The sequence below is a fragment of the Ylistrum balloti genome, unplaced genomic scaffold (genome assembly GCF_031769215.1).
Source record: "Ylistrum balloti isolate Yb309-2 unplaced genomic scaffold, AGI_CSIRO_Ybal_v1 Utg371538, whole genome shotgun sequence".
NCBI classification, from domain to species: Eukaryota; Metazoa; Mollusca; class Bivalvia; order Pectinida; family Pectinidae; genus Ylistrum; species Ylistrum balloti.
The window spans coordinates 94,050-105,309 of record NW_026782793.1 but is presented as its reverse complement, the minus strand read 5'-3'; the positions used below and the strand labels follow the sequence as shown (position 1 = coordinate 105,309).

The following is an 11,260-nucleotide window of genomic DNA, read 5'->3' as shown; positions in this document are numbered from 1 at the left end:
CTGTCTTTATCAAAGAGAGAAACTGAATAGATGATGGAAACGTCATGGAATATTTGTGAAATCTGACTTGATCAAAGAGAGAAACTGAATAAATGATAGAATCGCCATCGATCTTTTGTGGAATCTATCTTCATCAAAGAGAGAAACTGAATAGATCACAGGATCGTCATCAAATATCTGGAAAAGCATCTTTAAAAAGAGATAGGTACAGATTGAATGATAGAATCGACATCACATATCTGTGAAATCTGTCTTTATCAAAGACAGAAACTGAATAGATGATGGAATCGTCATCGAATATTTGTGAAATGTATCTTTATCAAAGATGGAAACTGAATAGATCACAGAATCGTCAGTAATCAGATATCCGTGAAATGTATGTACACCAAAGTTAGAAACTGAATAGATGATAGATTCGTCATCAAATATCTGATAAGATGCATCTTTCTGACATATAGAAACTGAATAGATGAAACAATGGCTATCAAATATCTGGAAAAGCATCTTTATTACTGATAGAAACTGAATAGATGATAAAATCGTCATCAGATATCTGTGAAATGTATCTACACCAAAGTTAGAAACTGAATAGATGATAGATTCGTCATCGAAAATTTGATAGATGATAGAGTTGTCATCAAATATTTGAGAAAATTCATCTTTCTAACTTACAGAAACTAAATAGATAACAGAACCGTCATCAAATATCTGTGAAATATATCTTTATCAACAATAAAAACTCAATATATGATAGATTCGTCATCAAATATTTGTGAAATGTATCTTTATCAACTATAGAAACTGAATTGATGATGGAAACGGCATGAAATATCCGTGAAATATGTCTTTATCAATAATAAAAACTCAACATAAGATAGAATCGGCATCAAATATTTGTGAAATGTATCTTTATCAACTATAGAAACTGAATAGATGATGGAAACGTCATGAAATATCCGTAAAATCTGTCTTTATCAACAATAAAAACTCAATATATGATAGATTCGTCATCAAATATTTGTGAAATGTATCTTTATCAACTATAGAAACTGAATTGATGATGGAATCGTCATCAAATACCTGATGAAATGTGTCTTTATCAAAGATAGAAACTGAATAGATCACAGAAGCAGCATATATAGATGTATGGGGTCATGTATAGGGTCATATTTTGGGGGTCATTCCAGATATGGGGTCATCCAGATATGGGGTCATATTTATGGGGTCATCCAGATATGGGGTCATTCCAGATATGGGGTCATCCATTTATAGGGTCTTTCATGTATAGAGTCGGGAGATATAAGAGTGGGTATATAAGCCGGACTTTCACAGTCAGTCTACATCTGAACACTACAAACCATGACAGCTAGAGAGCTACGTTCAGAAAGTATATATGGAAACACAGTGCGATAGTCAATGTGTTACCTTGGTCATCTACGAAGTTGAAGAAACACAGCCCCCAGTGTTTGACGAAGATGAAGAAACGCAAGCACCAGAGCATTTTGTTAGAGAGAAACCCGAAACGACAAAACATTTCGATAGCAAGAAATCCGAAGAAAAAACACCAGACATTGTATCAACGTTCGAAACAGAGAAATCAGATCTTGGCACGAAACAGCAAAATGGTGATTATTGTAAACTGGACATAGGCAACGACTGCTTCGTAGTTGCCAACAAATTCTGTGGAAAAACACTTATTCACATAAGAATGTACGACACCAGTGAAAGAGGAAAATTATATCCGACAAAAAAAGGAATCGCTCTCGATCCTAATCACTGGATTAAGCTGTCATCTTGGTACTACAAAGACGTGGACGAGGCAATAAAGAAATATAATGGTGGTGAGCACGTAGACGAAATGATTCACTTGGGACGTAACAATTACGTGTCACTGAAGACCGGTTACGCCAGAGTGAACATTCGCCGGTGGTTTATGCCAGACCTCGACAAAAGCGAACTGAAAGCCACGCGTGCTGGCGTCGCTTTAACCTTTGAACAATGGGAACGCTTGAAACTCACCATGTTGGTAATGCCAGATTTCATTGGAGACATTCTCGATAACACAGAACTTTGTGTGATGAGGGGTGACCATCAAAACCAGGAAGGAATGATGCAGTGTTTTGACTGCAATCCGAATCAGATTCTGCATTAATAGACTGAGTGATTATGAACAATGTATATGTATTTGTGTAACACCTCATGAATGTACCCCTCCTTGTGTTTATTGAGGTGATAATCATAAAAAAGGAGGAAATAAATATTTAAACTGAATTTCTTGCGTTTCTTATATTTTCATAATATTGATAAAAAGAATAGAAGACATGAAAGCTTAGCGTTGAAAGGGCTTCGGATAATAGTCTGACGTCAGTAACAGCCACCGCTTCGGTTGGTAGAATGCAGACTAAGTGACAGTCAATCATACGTACACCGTCCAGCAAACACCATAAAGTGGGGGTGTTATTTTTATTTTCTTTCAATTCGTCCCCCTTTTTTTAAGTTCATTTATAACAAAATATACTCCAATGTCAAGCACAAAATATACATATTTAATAACATTATTTTTATATACACACAAAATCCTACTATCTTTATGTTATACAAAAGACCAGCAACAACCGTTCTCAAGTACAAATGTTGAGTATTAACACAAGTTACAACAATGATAACATGTATGGCCTGAGTATCGAGCTTAACAAGTTACTCCTTCCACGGCCACACCAGGACTGACTCTATTTGCTGTGATCTTACAGTTTATCCTAAAGCAATTATAATCTAATTCTGATAGGGAAAGTGCCTTCTACTGATCTACAATTAAACCGTGACCAGTTAATGTCTCAATGGTGGAGAGCATGTCCAGCCAATGTTTCACGGCATGATTCTGACACTAAGGTGACCGCAATTAAACTATCTGTCTGATAAGCCAGCCGGTCACATTAGGATTTAACACAAATTATGTTCTTCACTTGAGTAACAAATTTCATCATTAACAGTGTATATATATCCATTATATTCCGTGAAGTTCAATCCTGGAGGACACATGTTTATAATATTCCAAATTTGAGAATGTGTATATATCCATTATATTCCGTGAAGTTCAATCCTTTATAATATCAGCTGAATATCCATTATATTCCGCGAGTTCAATCCTGGAGGACACATGTTTATAATATTCCAAATTTGAGAATGTGTATATATCCATTATATTCCGTGAAGTTCAATCCTTTATAATATCAGCTGAATATTCCAAATTTGAGAATGTGTATATATCCATTATATCCCGCGAGTTCAATCCTGGAGGACACATGTTTATAATATTCCAAATTTGAGAATGTGTATATATCCATTATATTCCGTGAAGTTCAATCCTTTATAATATCAGCTGAATATTCCAAATTTGAGAATGTGTATATATCCATTATATTCCACGAGTTCAATCCTGTAGGACACATGTTTATAATATTCCGAATATGGAATAATACAACTGCAGCACGAATAAATAATATATGTAAAATTCTCAACGGTCTGTTACCGCAAAGGAGAAATTACTGCCGCTATCATATACAACAGGTAACGAATAACCGTGTTAAAATAATAATAAAAATAATAATTTCTTAAATGGCTTCCACGTTTCTCCATTCTGCAGAAGTAGGAGAGGGGGGCAGTGTAACTTTAAGAAAAAAAGGGATGTTTGTGTCTTATCAAAGGTGTACACAATATCTCCATAGTAACTATTGTACACAATAATGTCTTTCTTTTAATAGATTATATCATAATACTTACTTGTAGGATTCTCCTAATGAAGAGGGGGTTCCGCCCCCTCCATTGTAGGAGAGGGTTTCCGACACCACACCTCAGTCTTCGGATATGCTATTAAATATCAAAATAGAGGAATGTAGCGGTTGTACAATAATATATGGCAAGCTAAAGTGGGGGAAAAAGCTCGCTATTCGTGGCATTAATCTTGATTTGAAAAGCTGTACTATACACAACGTATACGTGTGATATAAGGTACTTTAAATGTGCCTAGTAATAAATATCAGTACTGTTTGGTGAATTTTCCTGTCCTCTCTATTCGACAGCGGATATAAAGTTAGAAAGTTTCTTCCACTTTGGTTTGCTAAATAATGACAGATCTATGAGTTCAGTTCTCACTTGATGGATACAGCAAAATAAAACCTTATGAGGGTAAACTTCATATCGAAAAGAGTTCCGAAAAATTTAACTTTTTAACAAAGTAAGCATAAAAGAGTTTTAAAAAATGAAAAACATATACAAATATTGAATACGCATGGTCTGTACAGATGAGTCAGTTCTTTTTGTTTTTAAGTACCATGTACATGTATATAATAATGTTAAATCTATACCGGAAGCGTTGTGGCGCAGTAGGTTTTTGACCTCGGTTGATAGGACAGACGTTTCACGAGTGTTGGTTCGAATCACGGTGGACGCTATTATTTTAAAAAAATATATTCTCTATTAAATGTAATTTGATGTCAATTGATAAAAATTGCTCAATACACACATATATAAATACAAATACTGACACAAAACTAAGATATTCAATTTTATTTCTATCGATAAAATTACCATTCCGGACGACTGAAAATCCGGGAGTATTCGAAAAATCCGGCGCTGAGACATTCTGTTCTCCGGTGCGGACTAAGAAAAAATCAGGCACGCGGCGGCGGCGACGGCGGCGGCCCCTGCCACCAGAATAGGGATGTTGAATAACTAAGTCTGTAAGAAGGGAAGCAACTCCTGTATTCTTGTTGAACTAAATTTTTGCTTTCAACAAATCGGATGAACCCCCCCCCCCCCCCTTGTAAAGGCAAGTGTGGTGACAGGGAAATTGTCTTCAAAGGCAGGGAAACTTCCAAGAAATTCGGTCAGTGGTTGTTTCAAGAGAGACACAGGGATTTCACAGCGATAGCCCACAATATGAAGGGGTACGATGGATATTTTTTACTGTAATATCTTATCGATCAGTCCATCAAGCCGGACCGTCTCATCTACGCAGGATCAAAGATAATGCACATGCACATAGCGAGAGGGCTTAATATCGGAGTCCTTGATTCAGTGAATTTTCTGCCAATGAAACTTTCACAACTACCCGGAGCATTCAGTTTGACGGAATTGAAAAAGGGTTATTTTCCTCACTATTTCAACACTGCAGAAAACCAAACTTATGTTGGTCCTTATCCGCCACCTTCTTATTATGGCTGTGATTCCATGTCCGACAAGGATCGTGAGACATTCATGAAATGGTACGAGGAAAAGACAGAAAGAGGAGAAGTGTTTGAGTTTGAAAAAGAACTAGTTGCATATTGTCGAAGTGATGTTGACATTCTAAAGCAAGCATGTCTCACCTTTCGGCAAATATTGATGGGAATTACGGGGCAACATGGACTGGAATTAAACGACGATGGAGAGATGACTGAAACGCTGGCTGGCGGTCTAGATCCATTTAATGATGTCACAATAGCGAGTGTCTGTACAAGAGTCTTCAGGACAAAATTTCTGAAGGAAACGTGGCAAGTGAAGTTACGGCGAGGTGATCAGATCACTGACTATTTAAAGGCGTATAAGTTGAATGGTGAACTGAAAGTCTTCCACGACGGAGAATGGTTCAGTGGACAACAATTGCAGGAGAAAGACTATGTCATAGAGGAGTCTCATTTCGTCAGTTCTCCAATAGCTCAGGTTCCATCTCATGGTTACACAAGTAGGGATCAGTTTAGTAAAGTATCTATAGAATGGCTCGAATGGATCATGGAGAAGAGACGACGACATGGAAACCAATGTCACATTCGCCACGCACTAAATGGAGGAGAGGTACGTCTCCCGGGAACAAAATACAAACTGGATGGTTACGAATCACCAAGTGAAACCCATCCCGGAGGGGTAGCATATGAATTTATGGGTAAGTACCAATAAAATCAGTTAATTGCAAATATAATTAAAGATTTTTTTTAATTTTGTGAGCATTCAATCACTAAACAACTTTTCTTTGTTATTTTTTTTTGTTATTTCATACGAATTTATGAAAAGGTGAAGGTAAAAAAAAATCAGTTAATTGTCAATGAAATTAAACTTTTTTTCTGTGATTGTGAAAATTCGAATAACGTTTTTTTTTTGTTATTTTTTATTGACATCGATTATGGAAATGAATAAACCAATTAAAATTGTATTTTTCCCTCTATTCACAGATGTCTGTGGCACGGCTGTCCTGAATGCTATCCTGAAGAGAGTCGAAAATAGCCAGAACCCATCAGTCTATGAGTGAACTCTACGAGCTGACAGCGAAAAAGAGAAAATATATACTTTCCCAAGGCATAGAATACGTGGCTATCTGGGAGCACCAATTTAGTGAGCTTCTTAGAAAGAACTCAGAAGCATACAGCTTTGTGGGAACACTTGACGTACAGGAAAGATTCGACCCTCGGAATGCGTTTTTGGAGGACGCACAAATGCCATTAAATTGGCACACTCCGTCAATGAGGGTGAAAAAATCCATTACACGGACTTCACCTCATTATACCCTTTTTTAAACAAGTACACCAAGTATCCCGTTGGTCATCCGTGCATCATTGCACGAGACTTCAAGGACATCGGCGAGTATTTCGGAATAGCGAAGGTGAAGGTTTTACCCCTAAGGAAATTGTTCCATCCTGCTTTGCCTCAGAAAATTGGAGGCAAGCTGACTTTTGCTCTTTGTCACACATGCGCAGAGACACAAAATCAAAAGAGGTGTCATTGTAACGACGACTAAAGAGTAATGATAGGGACATGGTGTACACCGGAACTCGTGAAAGCCGTAGAGCACGGCTACCAAATACTGGAAGTGTACGAAGTGTACCACTGGGACGAAACAGCCCGGTACGATCCAAACACTAGACAAGTAGGTATATTTGAGAACTATATCAACCTATTCTTGAAAATAAAACAGGAATCAAGTGGCAAACCTGTCTGGGTGAAGTCCGAAGAAGACATGGAAAGATACATTAGCGATTATTTTCTTCGTGAAGTCATTCAGTTGGACAGAAATAACGTGAAACAAAACAAGGCCATGGGGTTTCTTGCAAAGCTGCTTTTAAACTCATTCTGGGGGAAATTTGGTCAACGCTTGAACATGCCTCAGACTTCATTCTTTCACGATGCTGAAGCGGACAAATTCTTTCAATGTCTGACGAACCCATCAAAAACAGTGAAAGATTTCCACATCATCAGTGACGACATGATACAACTCATGTGGGAACACGCAGATAATATGGTACCAGAAAACCTACAGACAAATGTGTTTATTGCGTGTTTCACTACTTGTAATACGCGCATGCATCTCTACCAAGAGTGTCTCGAAAAACTCCAAGAGAGAGTTCTGTATATGGATACGGACAGTGTGATATATGTCCAACGTCCAGGGGATTGCAACCTACCTCTAGGTGACTTCTTAGGCGAGCTGACGAATGAACTCGATGGTGGTGACCACATCACGGAATTCGTGTCTGGAGGTCCCAAGCAGTATGCTTATAAGACTCTCAAAGGAAAACACGTCTGCAAAATTAGAGGATTCTCACTTAATTATGCCAACAGTAAATTGATAAACTTTGATTCATTGAAGGACCTCTTGGTGAAACAACAAACGTCCGATGGAATTGATGAAGAACACGAAACTCTATGTATGCCCAACAGGAAAAGGTCATATCCGGCCTGTATAACTCTTGTAAATACTAAAAAGATCACCAGAGAGAAGACACAACGGAGCATATACAACAGAGTGGAAGAAAAAAAGTACCAAATCGTTTATACGAAGCGAGTGATTCAAAAAGACACATACGATACGCTTCCTTTTGGATATTAGTGTAGGCAATAAAAGAATAAGAACTCTGTAATTTAAAAAAAATTAATGTCAAATGATAAACAAGAACAAGTCATGTAAACCCACATAAAACAATGTACATACTTTGTTTCCTTCGTAGTTTACAAAACAAGTCCGTGATCAAAGTTTTCATATAAAGTGTAAATAGTCAAGTGCATATATTTTCATTTTTTTTTTTTTTTTTTTTTGGTTCATATTAGTCACATTATTAACGACAGTAATTGGGACTGAATTCTAATTAAGCTACTACATTTGTACTACTCGATTGTACATTAAAATGTTATCCATTTAATGTCATTGTTCGTTTGTTTTTTCTCTCTATATCCTGGTGGTGCTCCTTTTGTTTTCCGTCGCACGACATAACCTCTTCCCTCTTGACCTTTAGCCTTTTTACGACTGCGGGAATTAGTAATGAATGAAGAAGGTGTGTGAATTTCACGTAGAGCTTTTTGAAATTGTTCGTATCCAGTAGGTTCAAGCTTTGATCCTTTACTTATGACGTCTTTTATAAGATCAGCAATGTGAGAATCCTTCACAACTTAACCCTTGTAGATCATCTGATAATTATCGTCCCAGTCCAAAATTGGACTTCCACTCTTGACGATAAATTCCAAAAGTCCTTTAACTTTGCTCTGAAGCTCCGTAGGAACGATACATTCTAGCATGGTGTTGAGATCGACCCTTGACGTCACCGTGTCCGCCGCACTATTGTTGATTACTTCTTTATTCACTACTGTTTCCTGCATTTGTCTGGGACTGAAGTAAAGCTTCGTACTTCGCCTTGGGTATCAGTATCATCTCCCGAGACATTCTCCTTCAATAATTTCAATACAGGCTTTACTATTAGTGGTAAAATAGCACGCCTTCGGATTAAACTAGCTTTCTTCCGCCTGTTGCTGACCCTTCGGCTGATGATAGATTTAATAAATGTCTGGTAAGGTCTGAGCCTATTTATGTAAGGCGCCTCTATAGGAATCGTTCCCTTGTACAAATTCAAAAAAACTTCACACAATGTGTTTAGTTGACCTTTGCTTATAGTGATAAGCAATGCTTTTCTCTGGTCTGGCTTTGAGGAATACAATAAATGTAAGAAATGAGCGTGCGTCTTCACTGTTCGACTCATGTCGACTACAATGAGCTGAAATTATTTTTGCTTCTTCTATTAGCCTTGAGGTACACTGTGGTGTCCTGATTGGGTAAGACGTTCGTGCGCAGCCTGTACTTGTCAGCAGTTCTGGGCGACATGTTTACCAGAAAGTATCCATATGGAACAGACGTTGCTTTGTCATAAGCGTCCTTGAAATAATTTGTCCTCTTAGGAAATACCTGACTTCCGAACGTAATGACCTGTCTGGAATCTCTAACATTTCTGAATAAGACCACATAATGACAATTCAATGATATGATCTTGGCATACTTTCCAGGCATGTAAGAGGTTCTGTCTCAAAAAAATAACTGTCACATTTCTGTGGTGTGCCGTAACACAAAAAAGAAACAACGAATCTTCCGTTTTTGTTACTTGTGAGATCATATCATCAAGGACGATCACTGTGTGATCAACCCCCTGTGTCCATTCATAGATCTCTTCCTTTGTCGGTAATCCACTATGCAGAATTAAACCGGGTATGTTTTTTTTTCCATTTCATCGTGGAGAGGCTGACTTTCTCCATAGGCAAACACAATTTTGTCTGGTCTTTTTTCAAACATAGCAGAGCTATGTTTTAAGACATTATACGTCCAAGTACTTTTTCCAGACATTGTTGCCCCCGACACCAGTATTGTCGTCGGTGTGTTAAAGGGTAACAGTGCATTAACTTCCCACCATTTGTTGTCTGACATCTTGTCACGTCTGGCTTGCGTTACAGAATGATAACAGATGTAAATGTCCGCTACATATAAATAAAAAAATATTGTTCTAGGGTATCAAAAACTATTTATTCTCATTCATAACGTGCAAACACTACATACAATCAAAATATCGTGTGATGTAATCATATACATATGCGTCAGGGAATCTGCATTGTTTTAATTTATCAACTATGTGAGTCATAGACACGTGTTGACATTTTTGTAACAGATAATACAAGACATGATAACCACAGCTATCGGACGTCTTTGACTGTACAGCTTCATTGTTAGATACACAAGTTTGTGTGTTGTCTTTCAAAAATGTCTCAAAATCTGATGCATGGTACTCTGGCAACCGACCGAAACTGTCGTAGAATTCACCATTCGTTGGCGATTGTAGCCATAAAACCACCCAATGTTTGCCTGGTAAGCCCGAGGGATCCGTGTTACAGACGTATGCTGTTGGGTAACCGCTCACGTAGCGAGGTAATTTATCCGATGGAAACACTCCTCTGACAAATTTCGACAGGCATTTGTCCTCCTTGATGACACAGGTCAGTTGCTTACTGTTCATACTTGTGTATACTTAAAGTCTCTCGAATGATCCACCTCGATAAGAGATGGGAATTCTCCGTGGAGTCCCGTAACTTCTATTAGTGCCTACGTCCATTTTCATTGGTCGAGCCGGAATGCTTTCCCCATTGACGTACAGTGCCACTTCCGAGGCTAAATTGACGAAATTGAACGGGTTTTTGGTGTAGTCACCGTTCACTGCACTCTGTTTCACGAAGGCAAAAAAAGCTTTTGTCGGGAGACTGTTGGACCATACGTTCTGCCAAATGAAAGAACCCGATCCAGTGGGACACGTGTTAATCTTTACTTCCGTTCTCGACAGAGGGTATTTAGCAGTCGTGTCCTTCAATATTTCAGCATGATTGATCAAGACGCCACTGTCCACGTTGATCATGCATGCCTTGAATGCGACGTCTAACAGTTTGAGCCTGTAATCGGGACTATCCTCAGCACTCATCAGAACGAATGGGTTCCGGTTCCTAAACAGTTTCAGGTGAATGTCCACACCATTGAGAAGGTACTTGTCCATTCTGAATATATCTTTGTACAGTGGCCCTTCCAATTCGACAATCTTACTCTTTTCGGTAAAATGGTACCTCAGTTTTAATCCACCGTTGGTCCCAGTAACGGTAGGGTCTCCATCGTCCATGTCGTAGTCGTCTAACTCAAACAATTGTGACTGCAACTGGGAATTCAATGTGTCGTTTCCACTCGACAGCAACACTTTCAAGTATGCTTTCCATGGATAATAACTGGTATTGAGCGATACCAATTTCCCGTTCATGTAACAATCGATCTGTGACCACAGAAAAGGCAGGTTTATGATTCCGGTCTTTTCGTTGGCTGTCAGGACGGTGCCATCGGCCTTGGTTATTTTTACTTTAGCGTAAAGTCTACTACGTCGCAGATCTATGTACTGATTCCCCTGACCCGGTACGGTGATTTCTACGGGACCGTCGTCTT

The 11,260-nt window shown here is 38.3% G+C and overlaps 1 protein-coding gene across 1 annotated transcript; it reads left to right on the top strand.

Moving 5' to 3' along the window:
- The first annotated feature begins 1,393 nt into the window (after positions 1–1,393).
- On the top strand, positions 1,394–2,152 carry LOC132562864 (uncharacterized). The gene has a single exon (XM_060227640.1). It carries the CDS (start codon positions 1,394–1,396, stop codon positions 2,150–2,152), a length of 759 nt encoding a protein of 252 aa, XP_060083623.1.
- Positions 2,153–11,260: the final 9,108 nt, after the last annotated feature.

Bases quoted from the DNA above. Each gene is read 5' to 3' on its own strand.
- LOC132562864 (XM_060227640.1), top strand. From the start codon at position 1,394: ATGGAAACACAGTGCGATAGTCAATGTGTTACCTTGGTCATCTACGAA.